Source organism: Lutjanus erythropterus, chromosome 24 (assembly GCF_056507025.1).
Source record: "Lutjanus erythropterus isolate fLutEry1 chromosome 24, fLutEry1.hap2, whole genome shotgun sequence".
NCBI lineage: Eukaryota > Metazoa > Chordata > Actinopteri > Lutjaniformes > Lutjanidae > Lutjanus > Lutjanus erythropterus.
The window spans coordinates 6,901,135-6,928,408 of NC_139340.1; the positions used below are offsets into that span (position 1 = coordinate 6,901,135).

At 40.6% G+C, this 27,274-nt stretch overlaps 2 protein-coding genes across 2 annotated transcripts in view; both read right to left on the reverse strand.

Annotated features, from left to right (window-relative positions):
- LOC146304602 (uncharacterized) overlaps positions 1 to 18,741 on the reverse strand; it is a 75,287-nt gene extending 56,546 nt beyond the window's left edge. The window contains exon 1 of the mRNA XM_084713394.1: positions 18,687 to 18,741. The gene's annotated coding sequence lies outside the window, so the exon portion shown is untranslated. The remainder of the gene's footprint in view (positions 1 to 18,686) is intronic.
- A 3,805-nt stretch (positions 18,742 to 22,546) lies between these two features.
- acadl (acyl-CoA dehydrogenase long chain) lies at positions 22,547 to 26,611 on the reverse strand. The gene is made up of 11 exons (XM_084713599.1): positions 26,500 to 26,611; positions 25,459 to 25,632; positions 25,083 to 25,220; positions 24,823 to 24,987; positions 24,673 to 24,739; positions 24,208 to 24,372; positions 24,008 to 24,109; positions 23,791 to 23,904; positions 23,495 to 23,622; positions 22,787 to 22,873; positions 22,547 to 22,691 (listed from the first exon to the last, which is right to left on the reverse strand). The coding sequence occupies exons 1-11, from the start codon at positions 26,571 to 26,573 to the stop codon at positions 22,598 to 22,600; spliced, it is 1,308 nt and encodes a 435-aa protein (XP_084569725.1). The 5' UTR covers positions 26,574 to 26,611; the 3' UTR covers positions 22,547 to 22,597.
- Positions 26,612 to 27,274: the final 663 nt, after the last annotated feature.

Consider the following 27,274-nt stretch of genomic DNA (forward strand, 5'->3'; position numbering starts at 1 on the left):
TCTCTACACCCTGGGCTGAACTCAAACACAGGCTACCGTACATGATCCCATATTACTGCATGGAAAAATCACAACATGCTCCTTACTCACAGGGAACACTGCCCTCTCTATTCCCCCTGTAAAACTTCACTGGGTAGAAAAAGCAGCACAGCTTTATCATAAGCACATAAAATGTAAGCATATAGACAACTACTATATGTACAACTATTTTGATAATCAATCATTTTAATAATTTTCAAGCAAAAACTATAATTGATTAGTAAATTAGCATATAAAATGCAAGAAAATTCCCAGAAGTGAAGGTGTTGTCTTCACATTGCTTGTTTTATTTGACCAAGGCACCCAAATATAAGTGATAAATGCTCACCTGTAAAAAGCTTGGACCAGTAAATGTTTGCCAATTTTGCTTGATAAATGGCAATCAGTTAATTGATGATCAAAATTAGGAACTGTCACAGTAGAACAGAGGTTGTCAAAGTCACACACACCACTTTTTTTGTTGTGCATGAAAGAGATGCAATAATTAGTCAATTAATTAATTAGTTGTCAACTACTAGATTAATCTAATGTGTGTGCGCACACTCCACAGGCTGAAATTCAACTTAAAAGCCAAATAATCATGAGTGACAGCACCAGTTTTTGTTTACATTTTGTCAATTTGGCAACATTAAAAGGATGAGGATTTAATCTAATTATCACCGTTTACAGACAAATACCACGGGATTACTTTGATTCTGAGAGTTACAAGGAGCGTATTTTTTCTCTTCCAGGCTGATTTATGGACATTTTTTGCTGAGATGGTAATATCCTTGGGAAGTGCAAGTCACGTTGAATATAAAAATGTGTATATAATGTCCTGCCGCTCAGTTGGGACTGAGTTATGACTGAGATTTTTGATGCAAATTACTTCCATGAGGTGCGTCACTGGCACCAGCATGCACCTGTCCCTTTCAGCTTGCACAGTATCTTTGCCCTCCTTATAAACTGAAAGCCCCTGTTGAACATCTCTGGCTTCGGGTGCTCTTCATCTAATTTGGAAGCCGTCTTGCTCTTCTGTTGTGTTGTATGATCTTATCTGTACCTGCAGGGTGTCTGTCTGCAGCAAAGCAAACAAATAATTCATCAAGTAGGAGAGAGACTCCAAAGGTCAGAGATGATTCACTCACACCTACACAGAGTGCACAGAAACAGAGAGCCAAATTAAAATGAGAATGAAATGATGGATAAAAAGGGCTGAAACAATAATACATAAATCCCATCACTGCGTTCTCTTGGTGTTTGATATTTGAGTGTTATAAAGTCAATCACTGAAAGGGCAGGTAACCAGCAAGGAAAGGTAAACGGCTGTAATCTGCAGCAGCGATATCCTTGTTTTTCAGCTATTTCCTGTTGATGGGAGTTCTGAGCCTCAGCGTCCACATGCCATCTGCTCTAAATTAGCACCTACACAGGGAGCACTGAGATCTGGGCACCAGTGGTCAGACGCTGGGGTTTAGAGACGTGAAGCTCCAGCCAGAGATCAGCTTTAATGAAAACTGCCCGAGCAGAGGAAGGTGGATATTAGATACTGGAAGAGGAAGTGAGTACTTCACCGTTTAAATAAATGCAAAGGAGGGGGAGTGGAGAACTGAGTTGGGGAGGAAGGTCTCTCATACTGCTGTTAAAGAACTTTCAGCCATTTCAGATTTAGACTTGTTTTTGTTTTCAAATATAAAAAGTCCCCAGAATCGGTTTATTTTCCCCCACAGTACTATGAAAAATAAGAATGGTCAAAGGCGGAGGGGGCTGCATACAAAATGCAGCAGCGCCCAGCGGAAGAGGTGACAGAAACATGCTGCAAAATAGTGATACCAGGTAGCTTCCTTTGGTTTGCATCCATTTGTTTCAGAGAGGGAGTGAGCACGCAGGATATCTCAGTTTCCCATTCATCTTGCTGTCTCTATCCACTTTTATCTTCTTAAAAGCCCAATTTTTTCAGTTCAGCAGCTTTAAAAACTTACTTCTAAGATCTTTACCCTGTCAGTAGTTCTTCCCACCACACAGCAGCTTTAAGGCATTTTTCTGATGTTTGTCAGCAGACGGAAAGTGACATGAAGGCACCTTCACGCCATACGAAGTCAATGGATGCGATGTGATAAACTGTTTTCCCCCTGGCGTGGGCGGAATTTAATTGGCTCTATTAAAATGGAAGTTTTGACAAGTAAAATACGAAATCATTTCCAGCACAAAAGGCAATGTCAGTGCTTTATGTGACAAAAACAAAAAAAAAAAATACACTGACAATTAATACAATGATTCACAATTCTGTATTCTTCTTAGCAGCACAGATGACACTGGACTATTAGTGAGGCTTTTGGTTAATTTAAGAATATTTCAGTCCAGATGTTGGAGTGTTTCCCCAGAGAGAAGTGCGAGAAACCAGCATATAAACTGTTGAATTACTCCGTGGCGTTCAGGCTTGGAGGAGAGAGGACACACGTGTCACTGAGACTGAGTGAAGAACGGAAGTTTCTGGAAGTCATCAGGGACAGAGGCAGGGGAGGAGTGGGGGCCAGCTGCAGGACTTTTACTGCAGCGGCGGAGGATGTCACATCAGCACACACACCCACACACTTAGCCATATCCAAGCATAGATACAGTGTGCATTCAAATATAGTAAATGAACACTCACATATACAAAATACCACTTGGAGACAAATGCAACATGCAAAAAGACGTCAGCAGAGGCCCACATCCTGGGCTGGCGGGTCACTGGCCGCCGTGCAGACATGCAGCTCGATGCTGCCAAGTGTAAACACCAATAAATGACAAACAAACGCGGACAAACACATCCGCGAGTTGGAGTCAACAGCTGTCAAGTCTTGTGGGGCAACTCTGTCATTCAGGCGAAGCATGGGGAAACCGCCCTGTCAGTAAAGCATCCAAAACAAGCAAGCCAGCACTTCTTTTTTTTTCCCTCCTCCCATCGCCCCAAAAAAAGAATGAGTCATGGTTACAGGCTCAGGAATAGAGATGATGTTGATTTTTGGCTGCTCAGAGTGGGGAAAAACTGCAAGCAACACCCTCATGATGAATGAATAACAATGTGTTATGTTGTGATTTCTTTTTTAAATTGAAAACAAATCTGTCAGCTGCTACTACAAAGGATCAGATGAATAGTTTTCCATACTGAGTTACGGATGTATTTTTTTTCCACCATTCCAAGAAGCGACTGATTTCTACTCATTTACTCACAATTGTTTTGCATCTTTTCATTAATATTGAACAAGTTGAGTGGAATATTTAAATTGCTTTTCTGATTTTATTATATTGTATTGTGATTTGTTTGATACAGGCCTATAGAGTGAATAGCGCACCACAACAAAGCTGGCATGGAATAAAAAGCATCAAGTGCAAAAGAGGCCACTCCAGCTGACAGCCTCTCTGGATGAATGATAATGTAGTACACACAACTACTCAATCAACTCAAACAGACCGCCTTTAAACTGCACTGTAACGGCAAACACGGCCGATCATTTAAAGTGCAATAGTTCCTCTTCCTTCCTCTGTTGACAGGAAGCACCTCTGCAGTGCTTTTCACCTTGAGGTGCTCAAAGTGCAGGCTATTAGTGTAAGTGATACAGCAATATTGTGGTAAGAGTAGGAGGCGAGCATGGATGGCATGTGGGAGGGAGGCAATAATGTGAGCGGATCGGATGAGGGGAGGGGTCCGTTGCCTGGGAATCTCGTGCCAGCTTCCATTAACAAAAGGAGGATGGAGTGAAGAAAGAAGCTGATGTTATTAAGAGAAAACAGTAGAGGAGCAGGTATAATGCACTGACAGGGTTCGCTGTGGTGAAGCGATAATGACTGCCTGCACTTAAGGGACTCCAGAGTGAGGTCACTCTTCATTAACTTACTTGACATTTACGTTCTTAGAACCAAATGCAGCTGAGGACACGTCTGATTGTTTCTATGGCTTCCATAAAGTCATATATGCCATTACGTCCAATAAAAAGACATCAAAATTGATTAAGATAATGCCTAATGAGGGGGTGCGGCGATGGTTTAATATTTTACTGCACAGTTGGTGACACTGTGTGGGCTACAGGTTTCTGTGGGGCTCCGGAGGCTGCTGTTATTGGTGCACTGATAGTGCTTTGTTTCCATGACACTGAGATGAGTCACTATGGCTACCGCTCCATCGGGAAGCAAAGTTAAATGAAGAAGTGAGACCCAAGGACTGAGATGGCGGAGCACTTTATTGGCTGAGAGGTGATGCAGTGGGAAATAAAAAGGCTGGTAATCTATGGAGTCACAAATGGTATTAAACACTTTTGAAAGCAATGGTACTTCATCTTTTTAACCTGCATGCATCTGGTGTCTGAGTTCTGACTGGAATGTGGATGCTGTGTGTGATCAACTGACGTGAAACCCAGTTATATAAGTGAAGACTTGACATTTGTTAGAGTCACATACAAAACCATGCAAGTTCCAGATTTCACAGTCCTCACAGACTCTTTTAGCAACAAGACTTTTGTGCCAAACCTCTACTGCCTTCATTTTTGGCGTCTAAAACACACAAACGAAGCCATGAGACAAAAACAATGAATGTAATTTAGAGCTAATGCTATTTACAACCAGCAGCTACGATTAAAACAGTTCGAGTTTTAAGGATTTCTGAAGGCACAAGGGTGCATGTAGAACTGCACCTAGCACTTTTTAGCGACATGGCTTAGGGATGTCAGTATCAGTATGTTGGTTGTTCCATCACTTTGGTCCAGATTGAAATTGGGTGGAAAAATATAATGCCTTCACTCATGTCTATCACCAGGGGTAAGGCATAAACTTAAAATATTGTCTAAATAGAAAAAAAGAAGAAAAGAGAAGCTGAAACTAGAAAATGGTTGGTATTTTATCCTGATAAATGACTTCAAAGCATAATTGCATATCAACATTGTTAACTGACCAATCAATGAAGCACTATGTGCCTGCAAATGGGCTGAACTAAACCACAGCTGGAAAAGGTCAAACAATAAAGAATGAGGGGAAGAGGAAATCAAGTTCAGAGATAGAAACGCAAACTTTTGCCTCAAACTGAGCTGAAGTCCGAATTCCCAGTGTCAGGATTCATTTCTTATTCATGCACTGTGAAAGCGATGACACAGCCAGAGTGACAGAGTGCCAGAAAGACGAACTGAGCCCAAGCGCAGGTAAGTTCATCTGCCAGAAAGGGACACCAAGCAGTGCTGGTGTCAGTGCAGCATCAGCATTCACGATGCATCCATCAGCTCTGCAGCAGAGTGACATCGACGAGAATGCAACTGACTGAGTGTCACTTTGGCTTTACACAAGGAGACACACACACATATGTAAACACACCCACAAAAACAGTGTGGCATGCAGACACAGTCACATGTAGACAGAATGATGCAGGGCAGGCTGGACCAGACGGAGATTTGTGTTTTCATTACTCAGATGTGGACATAGATTAAAGCGCCTTGAATCTGCAGATCCGTGCCTTTGTGGTTTAGATCACAACTGGTTCACATGTCTGTTGACGGGATGCCGCCCAGTGCAGGAAATAGCTGGGCTTGAGAACATACGAGCTACTGCCGATAAAATGCATTCCGTGTCTCCTGGTTTGAAGCAGAGCTGTGGTGAATTAGTGGTGAGAGAATGGGAGATAACGGATGGTGAGAGAGGGGGACTCAGCGTCAGTGTTGACTTTCCTTTTGAGTTTTCATCTGATCTGTTGTGGGAAACTTTTCAGTACATTTGTCACAGTTATTATCAGGCCAGTAATGTTTTCACTGCAGATATATACACTTTAAATAATTATTTGGGGCTCAAGCTGATGATCCGTTATTTTTGGTTGTCTTACTGTACACAGCACTTGAGGAGAGTTCATGTTTTTAGTGTAATGATGTAAATCCAAAGTTAGAGACTGATTGATGTAATCTTACCTGTGATGCATTTACATATGTGATCCAAAGGGTGTTTAAAAAGGTTTTATTATAGCCTTTAGTGGTCAGTATGCTAGTACGCCAAGTGTTCAGTGGATGCTTGAACAGCCCCTTAAACACCCTATACCCACAACTTTCCAATGCCAGAACTGGGAATGCAGCGTCGGCACAGGTCAGGTGTTTGAAGGTGAAAAAGTATACAGGGTTTCTAACTTTTCTATCAAGCACCCTTTTAATATTCTTTATAAACCTGGTTCTCAAATAGAGATTTTTGAAATCTAAAATAGGTCACAGATTACGTTCTAATCCAGCAATCTACATGTGAGGAAGATTTCATATAATTTCATGTGTTTCTACTTCACTATATTAATATATATATATATATATGAATCTTCCTCCCGCCAGTCAGGCATTCATCAACCACATGACATGAGGGTCCCTGATATATTGTCTATCTTGTCAGGGGTCCAATTCTGCTTTAAAAAATTAGTTTCATTCATTTTTCATGTGCAAAACAAGTACATGAATCACTCTGACAAGAGACTGTCCAAAAATGTAGGGCTGAACCATATGCAAAAACATAAACCTAATCATACTGTCATTGTGACTCCAACGAGTCACAGATTTAGTGGGAATGTTAAGTTTTGCCTTTCATTGTCACAGACAAAAAATATAAAAATGATGAGTTTGCTGCGGTCTGCACCAAACAGACATGCTCCCTTATGTCTGCACAATATGATTTGTAGGCCAGAGCATCTGTGTAGCAACACAATACTTCATCAAAAAATATTTCTATTCACTGTTCAGCCCAGACGCCCTTATTCCAATTTGTATGGTTCATAACATCTCACCCTCTCTATGGCAGCAGGTTTTTTATCACACCTTCGAGTAATGCCAACAGGTACGAACTTTTACCTTAGAATTTGGTTGGTTGCACAACACTTGGTATGAAGCAGTCTGTTTCCAGCACGACAAATCCTTTTTAAGAGGCTTTTCTCAACATATAAAGGAGTGATGAATAATTCAGTTTATTTAAAAAACAAAAATAAATCACCATCTAAACACAGAAGTTACCACTGGACACTGATGTCACTGACTCAAAAATGTCAATGGTGTGAAATTTTCAAGGTACAATTCTGTCTCAAAAATAACACAGTTTAATGGTATAATTTCTAACATTTAAAAGGATGAAAACAGAAGGATCCATGTTACCGCATATATTTGGAACTAGTGCCACACTTTGGTTTCATCCACGAGAGGGGTTGTTTTACACGAAACTAGATATATAATATTCAAGAAAGGATTGAATTCTAAATACAGGCTTAAAGCAAGAAGAGGAACTTCCAGCGGTGGCAGCCAAAATATACTCTATTATGTCATCTCAGAGCTGCAAATCCAAGCACAATCCCACACACACACCAGTTGAGGCGCAGCCACTCAGAAAAACAAGCCTGAGAAGCATTCCCACTCAAAAGAGTGGGCGCCAAACTTTTTTTTTCTGAGGTTACGTGTAAATCACGTCTACTCCGTTTGATCAACAGCCTATCACGTTGCACCAGCAGTGATTAACTCATCTGTCCGGAAGCCTCTTTGACCAGCCCATGTGAGGGGTCATGCAGAAAAAGAGGTCTATTATGCTAAGGTCCACTGCCCCTGGATAGAGGGGGTGACTCCTTAAGATTCTTCTCTGTGGATGACCCCTGTTTGAATATAGACAAGGAGTGAGAAAGAATTAAAAGGGGGGGGGGGGGGGGGGGGGGTGCCTTGATTAGGGTGCAGAGGTGGCAATCAGCCTGGCAAACCCTCAGGGCACAAGGAGCTCAGGGATTTTCCTCCCTGCCCCGTTGTGAGTATGGACAGGGAGGCATCAGAGGTAGAAAGCAGATGGTAGGGGATTAGCATCTGAATGTGGACATGCAGATCCACGGGGGGTCTCCGTCTCCTCCTGCTTCCCCACAGGGGATAGGTGAGCTGAGGAAAAGGAGGCTCGGGAGCGACAAAATCAATAATTGGCAGCCCACAGCGTGCAGACAAAAGAACCGAGAAAAGCTGGTGGCTTTAAACAGTAGTGATTTTGTAAGAGAAACAGCTAATTACAGATTCAGCCACAGAATATGCTCCTCAGTTATTTTTGCTGCAGTCGTTCTATACATATTTCTGTGGATTTTACTCAACAACAACACAGAAACAAGCCTGTAGAGACAGTAGTAAGAGATGGCAATCAGGCCTCATGCTCCTCTAGACAGCAACAGAGATAACATCACACATACCGAGTGACGCAGCTTTGAAGTTCACGACCATAATGTTTGGACTCCTGCTACAGAGTCAGAGAAAACATGCTGGTATCAACAATGAGTCCATGGTTTCCTTACCTGACAGCAAGCCTATTAAATGTCAGGGAAAAACAAAAAGGAAACGGTATAACACCATGTCTTGTGATCTACGGACTCTGAGTTTGGCAGGATTTCTCCCTCTGCCGTAGTAAAATGTTGGCTCCCAGACTTTTGTATTAAAAACGTCAGGCAGGTTAGATGCAGAGGTAAAACACAGATGGCAGGTTTGCTGCTCCTGAGAGTCCAAGAAATTGAACAGATTTGGCGGCATAATCCATAATACCAATACAAAGAACACTGAATATAAAAGTTTACAAGGAAACTGGGGCTACAGTTGGCATATATAGATACCAGGTTATATGGCATGACTAAAATAAAGACTATGAATTATTATGGAGTAACTTTATTACTATTTCCAGCAGAAAGTTTCTCATTATTCAAGGAATTTGCTGAGTACTCACTTTGCCTTCATGACTTAAAACACATGCCATAATATAGTGGTGTTATAAGCTGCTCTGCACTGTGAAATAGGCTCCAATGCAGCTGAAAATGCTATTGGTGAGTACTAGAGGGTGACACAGGAGTGGATTTTCACTCCTATCTAATCCCACTGACTGTCCCATCCCAGTCCTGGAAGAATGACTCCTATTTCATTCCATATCTGTCAAAACATAGTCCACACATTTCATGCACTGGTCAGATTGCTACCAGAGCAGACAGAAGACAATTTAAAACAAGAAGAAAATAAACAAAAACAAGAATGACTAGCATTATATTCAAAATATTTATATTAGATTATTTATGTATAAAAACTATTATGATTCCCGTCTTGCCATCTTTGCGCAGGAATCCTATATCCCACAGGACTGCATCACCAGACCAGTATCAGAAATGCCTCCAATACAGCCAAAAATGCAAGATCGGTTATCACAAGCATGCGAGTCTATGCACAATCCAATATCACATCATTTATGAGCCCTGAAACAGGACCCTGCTACTTACTAACATCATCAGTATGCCAAATATTTTTAACCTGAGCCAGCCCACACAACAATATAGCAATCATATCACATCTATGCAGGGTTAGTAAAATACAGTAGGCATGTCACAAGAACCAATACTTCAGCTATTCTTCCAGATATGACGGGCTTGGCATATGTACACCTACAAGTATTCTAGCCTGACGTTAAATGCAAAAAGAGGTGGAGTTTTTGTGCCATTTATTTTGCTGCTGCACTGCTGTGCAGCCAGCTATTTTCTATGACAGTGTTTCTAAACCCTGGTCCTCAAGTTCCCCTGACCTGCATGTTTTAGACGTTTCCCTGCTCCAACACACCTCAGCTCGTCATCAAGCCTCTGCAGAAGCCTGACAACAACCTGATCATTTGAATCAGGTGTGTCAGCTCGTGATAATAACCGTCCTGACTCCTTACAGTTCAGTCTCATCTGTCACCAAAATCTGTACATAGGATTTATTGTTCTCCAGTATTGGTATTGACTACTTAATTTCTGGTATAGTAGCTGTTAAAAATATTCAATAATATTTAATATCAGTATTTGATATTGGCTAATCTGCAAAGTTCAGTTATTGAAAAAAAATATTAAAAGGCTCTAATCTAGTTTATTCCATTCAGTCTTTTTCTGCTTTATAAAATACTGAACAAAAGTAAGAGTTCATCTGTAGCAGCCGCTTTTGTACAGATGGATCATGTAACTTACAAATCAGACAAACACACACCCCACATGGAAATCTGGGCCTGTGTGAGCTCAAGTCTAGCCCCAGTTTATCACCAGCTATTGTCAGCATTAAAAAGAGTGCACTTTCCTTCCCAAGAGGCCATTCACAAACATCTGTTGATGCTCTGAAATAAACCTATCGCCTCCCTTTCCTACCAGGATTTATGCTCTTTGATTTAATGAGGCGACCTGAGGCTGCTCCTCCTCCATGAGTCCACGCCATGGGGATACATACCCTGTTGTGCATGTACACAAGCACTGTTACCGCCATTGACTCGACATGGTGGGTCCCTTGAATGCTAAAAATAGCTGGCATTAAATGGAGGAGAAATGCATTTTAAATGTTCCAAATAAGAGAAGGATTCCCCATTGCCAGTTCCTTCCTGTTCTGGTGCAGTGTGGTGAAAATCTGGCTGCCAACTGGGGGATTCCCAGGTCGAAATAAAAAGAAAATAAAAGAACATGATGGAGAAGAGAGAGCAGAAAATGTGTGAGTGCCGTTCTCTCGGCTCCTGCCTGTATCCTGTTACTACCAAGTGAGGTAGAGCTACACAGAGGGTCTACACACTGGTGCTCAAAAGGGTCATTCCTTTGAGGGGCTGGTTTCCATGGCAGGGGTTGCCGTGGTGAGGGGGGCCCTTGATGGTCCCAATGGGGCAGTAGGCACAGTCAACGCTTCAAAACAACACAGACAGGCCCGGTAGGAGGATACTTGTGAATGAGAAACCCACTACAGTGTAGTATGAAGCTAAAAGAAGTATATTTGTTTGTTCTTAGCAGTTATTACTTATTTTGTATTATTCTGTTCATTTGGAAAGACAATAAATATAAGTGATTGAAAAAAACTGTTGAATTATGTCTATGTCATAATTCAAACACTGGAGGAAAAATCAGAATTGGATTCAATTTTGAAGGTAAAAGGCTGTGCCTTGTACTTGAGTAAGGGGCATTTGTAAAATACAACACACTCTTGCTTGGCTATGCTCTCTATACATGGAGGAAACTCATTCATTGTCTTCAATTTACAATGATAAAAAAGTAACAAATCATCATGCAGAACCTGGAACCACAAAATGTTTTCAATTTGGCTCGATTTTCTGTCATTTGACTAAGCAAATTCAGTAATAAACTAGTCATTTCAAAGGTCAAAAGGTGAATAAATACAAGTAAGCAAAGCCAAAGTGGGACTCTGAGTTCATTGGTGGATTTGGCCGAAATTACATCCTTCATCTCTCATCTTCCTCTGGCTGCTACATGTCTGAGAGAGGATGTTAGATTTGCTGGTAAGTCCCTCTTCAGCCCATTCAGTGGCGGTCACAGTAAAAACCCTTCCTGGAAGCCGGCCAGGAGGTCCTCCACACACACTCAGCTGCTGTGTTTCTGCAGTCCAGTTAAAAACAGACTCGCAGGGACGTGATGTACCATCAATGCATTCATGCCATACATCTGTTTCTACGTTTCACACTGGCTTTACAAAGCTGCTGTGTGCGAACTTCTTATGAATTGGGGGTTTCCATTCATCCAAAACACGGCCATGACAAGCAGATGCACACAGACACAGAGATGGACGCTCACAAACTAAGACAGTAAAAGGGATGTTCTGGTTTCATTTAGGCCCTGAGAGACAATTTGCCTTGAATCCATGTAGACTTTTTTCCATGAGATTAGATTCCAACCCTTTTTCCCTTAATGGGTCAACTGAAAAACAGACTCACATTGAGATGAAATTGAGAAAAATGTTAATAAAAGCATGCAGAAACCTGATATAGACTCTAACAATACTTGTGCTTCAACAATGAGGCTCATTGATTCCTCCACTACACTTCACCCGATGTATTAGCCCTACAGCCGCTGCCAGTCCACTGTTTGCGAAAGGATGGGGAGAAAACAATCTAGCTGTTTAGCTTGAACATCTGGAAATCATAAAGGCTCGACGCTACATGGCTTAGCCACTACGCTAGGCTAACATGAGGTCCCTGGCCCCATTCAGGAAGAAGCTAAGGCTCATTAGCGGTTTCTTCCCACTGTTGGCCCAGGTCAGGGTCCGACAAACCAGACCAGCCTCCAATGTAACTGCTGTATGGGCTGCTGCTTCAAGTCTAGTACATAATTTAGTCTGCTATTAAGTCTTAAAATAGTTCAGTCTTTGATGAAAAACTGAAAAAAGAATTTCATTTTGCTTTCATTCATCATGCATTTTCAAGAACTTATGCTTCATGGAAACAACATAAAATATGATTTTTTACACACTTTTTAAAGTCAAATTACTTTATGAATTCAGCTTTGCATTACTCAATATTTTAGCCAACTGTAGCCTAAAAAAATCTGAATTTTGTGCAGATTTCTTTATGCTAGATTACCCTATCATGCTACATTGATGTCCTGCACTAATTATTTATTTATTGCATTTTCCTCTTAAACGTACAGTATGTGAGTTCAGCCAGTAGGGATCTCTCTCACATTAAAACAACAACAAAAGTTTGATGACATCATGAAGTACCATGGGATCATAGGAATTGCTATCTTCACTTCAGCAACCACCATAGCTTACGTCCTGACATATCCTACGTAACCCATGTTTTCGCAGAGGTAAAATCAGCTAGCCCTAGTAATTCCTAGCAGGACACACACTATTTCCTTAAATAAATTACACTTTTCTTTGCGTTGGACCATTGGTTAAAACATTTGGGATAATGTCAATTAATGTAAATTTTCAGGAAATAGCCTGTCACTCATCAGGATTATCAGTTTACTGTCATAGAGGGATAGAGAAACCAGATTTAAAAAGCTGAAATCAGAGAGTTTGGTCATTTTTTCTTTAAAAAATGACACAAAGAAATTATCAAAATAGTTGGCGATTAATTTAATAGTTGACTAATCAATAAATCTGTTAATCATTGCAGCTCAAATTCTAAAGCAATGAAAACAACAACTTTATTTTCAGGTGATTGTACATTAATTAAAAGACACTGATGAATATTTTATTCCATTTTGGCCAAATTCTGCCTGTAAATCTTCCACAGTGCACTTATAAGAATCCAGACTGCTAAAAAACACATCACTGTCTGTTTGTCGGCCAATAAAATGTGTTTAATTGATATTTCCTTTACGCTGCAACTGCAAAGCCAATAAAACCCAGCCAAGTTTTGGTGCTTTGCTATGCAGGACCAATATGGCCACGTATAGCAACACACAACACCATAATATTATCCAGATATGTCAGCAACTCACTTGCTTGCATTCTCATGTGCCAATTAGGGTTGTGAAACTGCATCTTAAAGCTGGACTACATGTCATAACCCTGCTAAGACAGAGACGCATAAACTTCCTGTAATAGCTCCGTGTGAACATACAGCACATTTTTGCCTTGGAATGTGTTGTTGGGCACTTGTCCACACAAACTGATCTAAATAAAGAAATCCTTCGAGAGGAGGGAAATAAGTTTGAGGCACATGCGTCAACATGGAGCGGATTTGCTGAACTTGAGCCAAGTCGACTTGTACAACCACTCTGGTAGGCGGGTTGTACTCTTTGTCTCTTAGAAATTAAACTTCTTTCCTCCTCAGTCCTGGTCTTCTATAGCTTCTCTTGCCATTATTACGCTGACCTCATGGATTAGCTAACATGGTTACAACACAGTGAGAGAGAATATTATAGATGCCAATATCTGAGGGAGTTTGTTACTGAGTGTAAGAATGCCCTGCATGAGTGTCCTCTCTGTCGATGGGCATCGTCCGTGAGGAATGAAATGAGACACTGGTTGTCAGGGCCTGTTTGGGAGACTGGCTGCTAGTCAGGCATAGATGGCTATGGTACAAGGGCAGTAAGCAGGGCAGGGTGGATGAATGGTTGGAGAGACCGTCCTATACCAAGACCACAAAATCATGTCTATCAAACACAATAAACTCCACACGTGTGTCTTCAACAAGAAAGATCTGCTCAAAAACAATGAGCTTCAAGAATCAGCCTGTAGTTTGGGTGTGAGAGACACAGGTCGTCATTTTAACAGCTGTTTCAAGCACATCTGGATGGCAGATTGTACATGGCGCTCGAATGTGGTGCGGTGCAAAAACACTGAAAGGCCTTTTCTAAGATTTTTGCCGCTACCCAACAGCTTTTTGTTGGTGCATGAAGATTTGCTTTCTGCATCATATACAGCGTCACTTTCAGAACCAGATTTTTTCAAAGAACCCTTGAGCAACACGCCCATCAGATTTCCATCCAAATGCATTACTGATTTCAACAGAACTGTGACTAAATCTGTGAAACAAAATGCAAATAAATGCATATTTCTATCCACTACTGTAATACTACTATTACAGATTATTAGGTTTGTCTTATTTATTCCCCTTTTTGTGCCAAGGAATGAAGGAAATCTTTGTTGTCTTACGTCACACCAGAGTTGTGACCAGCCAACGGCTTCTTGTCTGAAACAACTGTGGTGTATGCTAACTGCTATTGTCAAAGTCCAACAGAAAATACCCGACTCAACTCACAAAAGTGAGTGCAAAATTGATGCCACACAACAGATAAACATTAGCTATTTATTCATGCTCACTTTTCAGTCAGGTGCCAGTAAACCACTGCAGTAATCACCACTAAGTAATCTTCTGATTATTTTAACTATTTGTCATTTAGTCTGAAAATCATTTAGTCTAAAATATATCAAAAAAAGTTTTGTTTTGTCCAACCAACAACCCAAAACCCAAAGACTCTTCATTCACTATAACGAACGAAGAAAAGCAGCAGGTCCTCACATTTAAGAAGCTGGATGCAGGAAATGTTGACATTTTTGCTTGAAAAATTAATCAAACAATTAATCAATGATAAAAATAGCTGCCTGAGGAAAAAAGTCCAAGGTGTCTGCGAGCACTGATATATGCCAAGAAGCAGAAGCAAGGTGTGTGTTTGAGAGAGTGTGTATATGTGGGTCTGCTACACATGCAGGTCAGTGGGCCATTTGGTTCCTCTGACGTATGTGAATTAGATTAGGTCCCTCTTGCAGTCAGGACTTAATCACGCACTAAAGCACTGTTCTGCCAGCTCCCATTAGACACCTGTAGTGCAAAAGGCCTCAGATGGGACAAGCAGCAGGGGACAAAGTCCTCAAACACCTGTGACCATGGCACCAGACTGCACTGTGTTCACCCACGTCACTGACGCTAAACCAGAATGTACACAAACACATTCAAAACAGACCCACAGCACCACAAAACACATCATGGCAACACTGTCCTGAATCAAACCAGTTTACATCAATCCACAAACAAATCCAGGAACTAATCTTTGCCCTCAAACATTAGTCCGATACAATTCCTAAGCACCAGCCAAGATGGCGTGTCTTAATTTCAGTGGAGCATGGAGCGGGTCTGTGGTTTCAGGACGTTGACGGTACACCTAACCAGAATTGACGTTGGGAAATATACTTAACGTTCCCGCGTGGTGCACGGAGGTGGATTGGGTTTCCTTGTGGTTGGAAAAGCAAAAAGTGGCTAAATGTATGGCTCACACACACACAAACAGACTCATAATTCACATGAAGACAGAAGGAGTGGACTAGAATTACATTTAAAGGAGTTGTTTGTTCGTAGCTTACGCAGGTAAACACACAGACATAAAAACCCAACCAGTTGTTTCACGATTAAGGTCATCTCAATTACTATCTATCAGTGATTAGACTCAGCCCAATCTGGCCTGACAGAGGCTTGTCCTGACCTGACACGTCTCGACTGTAATGCACTTGTAGTCAACCTCCATTTGGTCCAAGCCAAGAAACACATAATCTAAGGCTAAATGGGCAAAGATGTGGGGGGAAAGAATTAATGCCATGAATATACATCTTTGTGCACATTCTTTGCATTGTTTGTAATATTAATTGACACACACAAACCTCAACAACTTGAGTTACTGGATTATTTGTAGTGGTGTTGTATGAGGTACATATCAATAGCCAGTGTATTGCCTACAGTAGATGGCAGCAGACGCGCCATTATTTCAGCAAGACAATGCCAAGCCTTATTCTGCATGGCTTTGTAATAAAAGAGTTTGTGTATATAACTGACCTGCCTGTCCAGACCTACTGCTTATTGAAAATGTGTGCCACATCATGAAGCACAAAATACAACAACAAAAATCATGGACTAATGAGCAACAGCATAAAATACATAAAATAAGTTCATTTCCAGCTTCTATGCTGGTACTCCTCTCTGCTTCTCCAAACTGGGGGCATGTTGACGGGTATACTGCAGGTAATACAGATTCTGAGTATGGACAAGTACCTCATACAACTCCACTTCAAATAATCCAAATTATCCATTTAAATCAATCAATCAACTCCCCATCACATTAGAAAAGAACAGTTTGCACTGGGAGAAAGGGTAGAAAGACACATATTACAAGATCTTTTTGGCAGGTTTAACTGGAACATAAGACAAAAGTCAATTTCTGCCACTGCCTGTTGGAGCTGTACTTGTGAAACCCTGCAAGTCCATATACATAAAACAAATTCCTGCACATTTAATGTACTTTACGATCAAATGGAATCCGATTGAACCAGCAAAGGGGATGTAATAGTATCTCAAGTTACTAAACCTCAAACCAAAACAAAAGCTGACTGAACACGGGTATGAGCTGCAAACATACTGGCTCCCATCAGGAATCTACACTTAAATCTCATTTGGTTCAAGTCAAAACATGAAACAAGAGTAGCCCTGTTGATGAAGATTTAAAAAGCCTACATGTTGGCTGAGATTCTACTGAAAATCCAACATCATCAGCATATTATTAAGGAGTTGTTTTCATTACATATCGTGCCCATACCCGGAGTCTTATGAGACAGCAATAGGAATGTGCCAATACAAAAAAACGGAGTGCAGTTTCATGTGAGCGTTAATTCCCTTTCATAAAGGAATGTTTTTACATCCAGACATGGGAAATCTACGGTTCCTGCTTCTCCTCGGCATTGGGAGGCTGAGACGACACTGACAGGAGGCAGGTTTGGAACAGATCCATGCTTAATGGAAGTCTGGACATTTCCAGATGTTTATCTATGGCTGAATATGTAGAAAAAAGACATTCGAACCCATCAGGGCAAGACATCCATTAGAGGCTGACTGATTTAGGGGCTCACTGATATTATTGGCCTGATATTGGCCTACCACTGCTATATCAGTCAGCAGAAATCCTAGTCAATTAAACAATGCATTAATATTTTGTTAATGAATAATAAATGAATAAACTGGCATATAACCAATCGATTGGAGCAATATGTAACCACATTCTGCATAGGCATTTAACCACAGACATTATCTGCACGAGAGCAGGCTGCTGATGCTAACGTGCTAACACACTGCTAATGTTAGCCACACTGTGTGCAGCTAACGTTAACAATGTAAACAATTTGTTGTTGTTTACCAGTAGACGCAGTGATCCTGCTTGTTCTGAAAGTAGGACAGATTTAGTGTATGTTGTCATGTTTTGTAGGATACTGTGCGATGTTCATAATGCACGGTGCAAAATGCCACACATTTCAGCGACGTTTTAAACACTATTTAGTTATTGATGAATGCGATTAAGTATTTGAAACGGCTATATATGTGTATATTTAATTATCAATTAATAAACTGTCCTCCATTTGAAGGGTTTTCTGAGTGCTTTCTTACTTTTAGACTGCCGATTAGTCTAAAATTTCTGTTTCATCCACAGGGATAACATCCCTAATCAATACCATGAAAATACTAATAATCATGGTAATTTTGCTCATGATAACATGATCTGTAATTTTCATAACACTGCATCTCCAATACATCAATGTCGGAATTTTTTTTGCTCATTTATATCTGTATCGGCCCCAGAAATCCAATATTGGTCAGGCTCTTCCATTATACTACAGACATGGAGAACCAGGGGTTGGTAATAACAGATTCATTGTGATTAGTTTAACTTAATTAAACTAAATGGCATCAGTGATATAAAGGAATGTATATGTTATTGATACATCAAAGGCGAGCCATGTTACCTTTTGCTGATGCAAGCTGGTCTTGACTACAAGGGCATCAGACAAAATGCCAACTACAAGCTGGGCTACTCCCTTATCCACCAGCCATGGGCAACACACGAGCCAACATATATATATATATATTAGACACTCAAATGACTAAAGCGCAAATAATGTACATCTCCGCATGCTCAATTCACTGCCTGTCCTCACAGGTCAGTCTGCTCTGCTGTGCTGCAGTGAGCAGCCGGCAGCAGCGCCGGTTTCAGCACCATACAGGCGTGGACCAGAACAAAAGGCGCAGGCTGCTGCAGCAGCAGAGAGGCGCACCAGGACGCAGCAACACAGACACAAATAAAACACTATTTCGCACATTTTTATCCAACATGCATAAGTTGAATCTGATAATTCACTGCGTGCAAACTCCCTGTCTCGATCCTAACACATCATTTCACATCTCTACATCCACACATAACTGCACATCACACCATGACGCGCAGCAGCTGAGGATTAGAGGACAGCAATGCCAATATTAACACACACACTGACTTTTTTCTACAAACTTTTACAGCTGACAGCGTTGCATTAAAACTCTACAATCATGCTGGTTTGAGCAATAAATTAAAAAGCCTCGTTTCTCGGTAACTGACAGACAAAGAGCTGACGGGCTCTTACCTGAAGGTTCAGGCTGCTGAGCGGCACTAATACCCTTGTGAGTGAAAAGAGCTGGAGCGACAATGAGAGCGGTACGGGCCCTCTGATCCCTCCCATCGCAAATTAAGCTACCGTAAATGCAGCAGTGGAGGCGCAACGGGATTATGTGGCTGTAATCCTGTGCCTCAGTATTTCCCTTAAATTTTCATTTAACAGAAAATTAGTTGCATAAAATCAACGTAAGGATTTACTCGAGATGTTGTAAAGGAAATCACTTAACCCGGCAACTGTCTCAGCAGTTGTCTCATGTTTTACAAATTATTTCACTTTTAAGAGACCCATTACAGTCCATTAAAAGTGAAATAATTAGCAAAACATGAGACAATTGCTGAATTTATGATGCCTGAAGAAATGAAGGAGGAGATACAAAACACTGGACACTATGAGACAGTGTAGATTTGACGTTAGCACTAGCTTACTAGCTTTGTAGTTAGCCAACCAAACGTTAACACAAGTCTATCTCATATATTAAAGATTAACCTTTATTGAAACTCACCTTTTTTGTCAATGTTTGGCTGTCTCTTATCTTGCTGTCAGTGTAATATTTTCAGATTTCTTCTACTCTTCATCTAGTGTGTTTCACACCAGTCCAGTAAAATCAAAGAAGGCTGGGTGATTTTTTTTTTTACCATGGTAACTGCAACACAAGTGCTGTATTACGACAGTAACTGCCGCGAAAACACGTAGGCAAGTAGCCAATCAAGTGGCTTTCTGTAAAAATCCTGTGAACTCGTTGGTTTAAGGAAATGTTTTAAAATCCACTGGACACTAAGACTAGGTTGCACCAACAAAAAATAATTCAAGGTGAGTTCTAATCAGTTTCAATAGTAAATCCAGATTTAAAACTAAGCAGTGCTCTGTTACACAATTTAAAAACTAATTTATTTTCGTAAAATCAGGTTTAGTGATGAAAACCAAAATTATACAGAGAATCAGCATGGCGATGCTTGCTAAACAAAATTAAAATTAATAAAGTTATGTTTGCTAGCTAGCTAACAAGTTAACAAAATGCTACATTGTACATACTTGAGAAAAAGGTGATGCCTATGGTGATATTTTTTAAGGTGCCTTTTGTATTGTTGTTGGACTGTCACATGTTGTAAGTGTTGTAATGACAAATAAAGATTTAAATAAATATATGTGGCTGCAATATGGTGATGAGATGAAGATGTATGGAATTGGTGCAATATATTTGGAGTGCAAATGTGCAACAAATGCATGCAAAAACACACACATGTACCATGAAATGCAGCCAACCAGGAAATGTTGAGTCATTGTTTAAGGGCTTATGTATCAGAACACTATACTGGGTTGAAAGAGGGGAAGCACTCTATCCGCAGTGGAAGTGAGTGCAGATCAGAGCTGAGGCACCGGGGTGTGGCTGTTGCTGAGGAAAGATGGAGACGGAGGGGGAAAAAAGAGCAAGAGAGAGAGAGGAGAGGGAAGGGGATAACATGGATGTGATGCCAAGGGGTAGAGAGGGAAGGAAGGAGGGGCAGGGAAGAGGATGAGTGGGGAAAGATGGAGGAAGGGGAGTGGGGGGTAGAAGATGCACCAGTGAGCAATAGCTACACTCCTGCACCCCCCCAGGTGAGGCGTGGTGGGCATGCTGTCTGCTTCCTCAACTGGCACTGATGTGGGTTTTTGGGAGGATTTCAGCATCAGAGTCAGACTGGCATGCTGTGCATTTAAAGGCAAAATGCACCAGATCCACAGGAACACCAAACACCAGAAATATTAAATATGACGCCTGAATATTGAAAAACAACAAGTAGAAAATGAGGTGATTATCATCCCAAAATTGCAAGAGATGCGGATTAAACTTCAAAAAGATGTTTTTAGTCTGCCAGTCACATTCAACAGTCTGCTTGTGCCTGCTCGAGGTGCCGCAATGGAATCAAATGGAAGCTTTGTCATTTGTCATGTCTCTGCCAGCTTTGTACGTGCAACTACTGCCACCTACTGATGGAAATCAGATAATACACGTGTGATGCTAAAGCTTTCTTACAAGTTTTGGTGCAATTTAATGCACCTTTATTAACAACAATTCATTCTTTTGCATCATTCATGCCTGTTATAACACAAAAATGGGCAAGTGAAGAAGAAGAAGAAGAAGAAGAAATAAAAGCTAAATTCAAATGATTTTTAGACCATTTATATCCTTGCGGACACTTTGACCGACATGGAAAGCATGCGGCCATCTGCCATCATCTGCCATCTGCCACAAAAATATGTCAAGAATCATGTTGAAAACTTTTAATCTGATCTAAAATAATAACTATGTAATATAATTGCCTCAGGCCTTTTCAATCCTTTGCGAAAACAACACATAATTCTGAATAACTCCGGTCACCAAACATATTGTGTATGTGTTTATTTGATTAAATATACAGCCATGGTAGGACATTTTCAGTGTTGACATAAAAGCATATTGAGCTTAAAAATAAACCTCTTCTGTAACTACATAATATACATACGAGCAGCTAATGACTCATTCACTTACAAAAATATTTTGAGTGCATTTCATCTGGAATTTGTTTTTTTTATATATATATATATATATACAAACAACACTACAGTTAGTTGTAAATGGACAGACATAAAAAAATAGGTCATTATTTTCGCAGAGTTTTAAAATATAACTCCTCTTTGATTAGGCTGCTTAGTGAAGTCTTTGTTGAGAAACTGTCAAGCCATCATTGCTCCTTAAAAGTTATTTGTCACTTTCTGAAATCAACCCTGTAAACCTACTGCAACATGCATCGCTGCTGGAGAAAAGACAGGCTTCATATTCCACTCTTATTTAATTTTTCAACCTCCAAGCGTGGCTACGTAACTTTTGCTGTGGCCTAGGTGGCCACAAATAACATGTAACCGCCCCTAAGTCCCGCCTCTTTTTGGTCTGTGCTCCATTAACAGTTGAACGAGCTAGCTTAGCTATTAAATATCAATTAATTTTATTATTTGCCCCAGTGGGCAATTTGTGATGTAGTAACTCATACGACATAGAAACGTACAGATTTGTTAGCTAGCTGACTATTTATGTAGATTAGCTACTTAGCCAATGTTAGCAAAACACTAGCTAACTATTAGATGTGATGAGTGAGCTAATGGTTGATATACTGTATATTAGCCAGCTAGTTTAGCCAAGATCAGCCAGATGAAACTAGCTAGCTAATGATTATTATCAGTTAGCTAGCTAGTTAGTTAGCATTTTTCTAACAATAGCTAACTTAAAATGTGACTTTATGTTGCTTTTACAGGTCCTCCAGCAACATATTTTAACAATCTTCAGAATTTGTTTGTTTGTGCTAGGCTCATGTATGCTTTTCAGCATACATGAGCCTAGCACATAGCATATCTAAGTAGCTAAAGAAAACAGGGAAAGGATAAAGTTGTCCAAGGTTCTGTGAAAAAGTGCAGGACTAAGTAAGGGTCGAGTACACGATCATGCTAAATGCAAAAATGAAGCACAGAACAAGTAGGAAACAGTCATAAACTGATTCAGTGATGTCAATTACACAGGAAAGTGTGTGCAAAGTTTGCTAACATTAGCATTAGCCACCACAAGCTACTGATCATACCAGGCCAAGTATGGCTGGAGCTGTTAAGAACCCAAGTGCATTAAACTGGATGAGAGTGATTTTTATTACGTACAAATTACAGTTTTGCTTTAATTTCTCGACTGATTTGCAGAATTAAAGTATGATTAAAGAGCATTCTGTAAAACCTTGCCTGACTTTTCACAACCTTTCAACATACTTGAATCAATTTTCAGAAAACTACTGAGTGTCAACTAAGAACAAATGAACATCTGTGCAAATCACCCCACTTTCCCAAGTGCTCTTCCACCGTGAAAACATCCAACTCTCTCACTTTTGGCTGACGATACTGCGGGCGATGAGCTCTTTCATGATCTCATTGGTGCCTCCATAGATGGGCTGAATACGGGAGTCCACAAATGCCCTGGAAACACAGAGACACAGGTTCGGCAACTTGTTGGAATACAAACAAACAATCTGGCAATACTCCCAAAAGTTACCCCGACTGTCGCCACTTACTTGGCGATGGGGTATTCCCACATGTAGCCCCAGCCTCCGTGGAGCTGCAGGCACTGAGTGGCCACCTTGTTCTGAAGGTCTGATGCCCTGGAGAAGAGACAAAGAACATTAGAAAATGGGTCACATTGTGTTCCCAAATAGATGCAGAGAAACAACTTCCCTTTTCCCATTTTTTGCTTTGAAAGTGTACTTGGTGGCCATTGGATTTACGTTTTAAAATGAGAAAACCAAACAAGCTATTTGCAGATTATTGTTTAGAAAAAGGGAAACAAAAAACGTGTTATATTTTTTTCTTTGATAATGAAAAACAGAAACCTAAAACAGAATACAATCCATTTCCTATCTTTTGTTTTGACAGTGTCCTTGCCAGCCAACAGATTTTTGCTTTAAAATGACAAAAAAAATATTTATTTATATGATATTATATATATATGATATATTTATATAATATTTGATTTTAAACCATAACTTCATTAGCCCCAAAGCACACTTTGTCGTTTTTGTTTTTCTTTTCCGTATTTTATCATCAAAACTAAAAACAGGAAACTACTTGTTTTCCGTTTACCTAATCTGTAAATGTCCTGTTCCAAATTTTGGTTTTCTCGTTTTAAAACGGAAATCCGTTGGCCACCAAGTACACTGACCATAATGGCAGTGATGCAGTCTGTTTCTGAGATTAGAAGCTGGTAAACACAAACACATTCTCACCAGTATTTGGCCATAGAAGCCGTGGCGGGGTCCAAGCGTTTCTCAGCGTGCAGCTGAAGGCAGTTATCTACGAAGGCTCGGCCCACACAGATCTCAGTCTTCAGCTCTGCCAGCTTGTGCTGCACAGTCTGTGGGATAAAATTAGATGCAATGATATTTATTCTGTAAAAGAAAAAAAACAGAGCGGACACTTTGTTTTAAGTGGCCTGGTGATGAAAAATAAAAGGGTGAGAAAAGGTCAAAACTGTTAGCTGCCAGTGACGACAAACACCTCTAAAAAACATTGTTATACAGACCTGCAGGTGAGCGATCGTCTTGCCGAACGCCTTCCTCTGCAACACGTAGTTCCTGGTTTCCTCAAACATGAACTCACAGCTCGCTATGGCCATGCCAGCAATGACGAGACGCTCCTACATAAAATGATGAGATGATTTACCATCAAATTAACAGTTTTGCAATCCAAACTATCCCTTTAAGGAAGCGACTTCAGTATTTTTCCCATGTTCTTCTCACCTGAGGCAGTTCATTCATGAGGTAGTAGAAACCCTTGTTGAGGCCCCCCAAAAGGGCGTCAGCTGGGAGCCGCACATCCTCAAAAAACAGCTCAGCGGTGTCCTTTGAAAGAAAGAGCAAAAACAATGAGAATCACAGAGAAATCAAATTTTAATATGGCCTCTTGCACGATGCCAGAAGACAGGTGGACGCTCCAGTACCTGCGCCTTCAGACCGATCTTCTCCAGCTTGCGTCCTTTCTGGAAGCCCTTCGTGCCGTTCTCCACCAGGAACAGACTGATGCCGTGCGCAGCCGTCTTCGCCTCGCGGTTTGTCACGGCCACGACCACCACCAGGTCAGCCATCCAACCATTTGTGATGAACACCTGCAGGGGTGAGATGTAAAGTTATTCAAACTGATATTGAAATGCAATGAAACGAACATTTCTCTCTTTGTGAATGTTTTCCATACATGATCATTTGGCCCTTTTATGTCTCTTTGTGGTCGCTTTATGTCTCTTACTAGCTTTTTGTACCTGTGTGTGGTCATTTTGAGTAGCTGTGTTCATTGTGTGTCTCTTTTGTGGTTGTGTTTTGCCTCTTTGTGATCATTTTGAGCCTGTGTGGTCCTTTCACGTCCCCTACTGGTCATTTTGCATCTCTTTGTGGCTTTTATAACTCAGCACCTTGTTGCCATTGAGGATCCAGTCGCTGCCATCCCTCTTGGCGTTCGTCCTCACACCTTGGAGATCACTGAAATCATGACAGCAAGATGACATCAGTGCCACGTCTGCTAATTTCTGTGATTGATGTCATATCTACACTTGAGTCCTGACCTGCCTGCTCCCGGCTCTGTCATGGCGATAGCAGCGATGCATTTCCCAGCAGTCATCTCAGGGATGAAGCGTTCGATCTGTTCCTGGCTGCCGTATTTGCTGATGTACGGCATGACGATGTCGGAGTGCAAGGCGAAACCCGGGCCCGTGCAGTTGGAATACATCCTGGAGGACAACAACAACAACAAAATCTCATTAAAAAAGTTAGTGCCTGACCTTGGACATGACTTACTGTGTTTCTAATTTCAAGGAGAACTCACTGCTCCTCCCACGTGATGGCGGCAGAAAACACGTCTCCTCCGATGCCACCATGCTCCTCTGGTATCAATACTCCCAGCATGCCTTGCTCACCAGCCTTCTCCCACACCTCCCTGCTCACCTGACCCGCCTTCTCCCACCTGGAGCAGGGAAAAAACCTTTGTAGTGAGTCATTTTGTGCCTCTTTTGCATCTTTTATGGTTATTTTACACCTCTTTTGTGGTCATTTTGTGTCTTTTCTTGTGTCACTTTTTGTTCATTTTGTCATTTAGTGTCTCTTTTTTTGCGTATTTTGCATGTGTTAGTGCGTCTCTGGTTGTTTTATATTATTTTGTGTGTTTAAACAGCAGCTGACCACTGTGCCCTGTTTCCACGTACTCCTTGTGGTTGGGGATCACTTCTTCTTGATAGAAGCGCCGGACGCTCTGTCTGAAGAGATCATGGTCCTCGTTGAAGATGCGGCGGGTCCCGATGTCCATCAGGGTCTTGGCACTGGAGGTCTCTAGACGGGGGACGGGCTGCCCGTGCTCCTGGGCCTGACTGTGCTGCAGCCTGGAGGGAATTACAGAGATTAAACCAATCATACTCTTGAAAGTGAGCAAGTGGTATCATGTCAATTAATTGGTCCATTATTATCACGATTAATCAATCAATATTTATTTGTTTTAAAAAGTCAGAAAAAGATGAAAAATATCAATCAGTGTCGCCGACATCCACAGATACATCCTCAAGTGTCCTGTTTTACTCACAACTATGAGACATTCAATGTATTGTTATAAAGGAGTAATTTAATCACTAGGTAGAGGTAGGGCTGAAACTAGTGATTGTTGTCATTATTGATTATCATGATTTTGTTGATTAACTGATTAGTTGTTTCATCTATAAAGTGTCAGAAAACTGTGAAAAATGTCAATCTGTGTCTTCCAAAGACTAAAATGACTTCCACAAACATCTTGTTCAAAAATACTCAGTTCAATCTCATAAAGGGCAAAAGAAAATATTAATAAGAGTTAAAGACAATAACTTACATAATTATATACTATATAATAATGCTTTGACCATCATATACTGATACGTTGACACTGAATATTACCACAAAATTACCCAAACAAGCATTCTTTTACATTTATTACCACCTATAGACTATAGGCCTATAAACTTCAGATGACGGTGTAGTTGACCTAGTTTACTTCACAGTTAGAGGGCACTGTGTGAAGGGTCACCTACGAACAATTGCACAGCTATTACCTTCAATTGTATTTTCCAAGAGTACAGTAGCAGAAACTAGTTAAAATGATAGCTAGCATAACATAAATGGGAATTCCGTATGTTAACATTTGTCTCGTAGTTATTATTGAAACTATGTCCGCCTGCACAAAATATTTCAGGAAAAACTCAAAGAATGTCAAAATAATTCACCTTGCAGTAGCCGCACAGAGCACCTGTCGTCGTCCACAGACGTTTCTCAGCCCCAAAAAACACGTTTTAATCATTTTTGATTAATTCTGTCTGACTGACAGCGCCAACAAACTATAACGGAGAAAAAACACACACAAAGAAACGACATAAAGATTGTCTCTGATGTCAAGATGGATCACTCTGTAACCAGTCATTAGCGCTTCCTCTGAGTTAGAAATTCCACTTTAACCGCTAACACCTGCTCTACGTAGCAAAGTAAACAGGTTATTAGTTCTGTGTGTTCATAATGTCTTTCATGTGTGAGTAATTTAGTTCTAATAACATTTATTATATGCACTTAGTTCCAGTAAGTTTTTCCACTCTCTCTCTCGGAGAAGGAGTGAGACCTCTTACTTCTATCTTCTCTCATCGCTGAGATTTCTTCTTCTACGTCCTCTAAATGTATTCTTGCTCGACGGTGACACATGCAGGTCGTAATTAAACCGTGCAGAATATCTTGAATTGGAATTACGTTAAAAGCCATAATTTAAATGAAGGCATGTGAGTCTAAACTAGTTAAATTATTACATATTATATCATTAGATTAAAAAGACTTATGATTAATGTATTTATTGTATTTATATTTTCATTATGGAGCTGAATTTTGGGATAAAGGTCAAATGTGTGACATTAGAATGAACTTCTGTAGTGCTTCATAGATGATCTACCTGACAAACCCCAACAAATGTCACATCATCATGATTTTAAAAACTTTTTGCAGTTTAAATAAAAACTG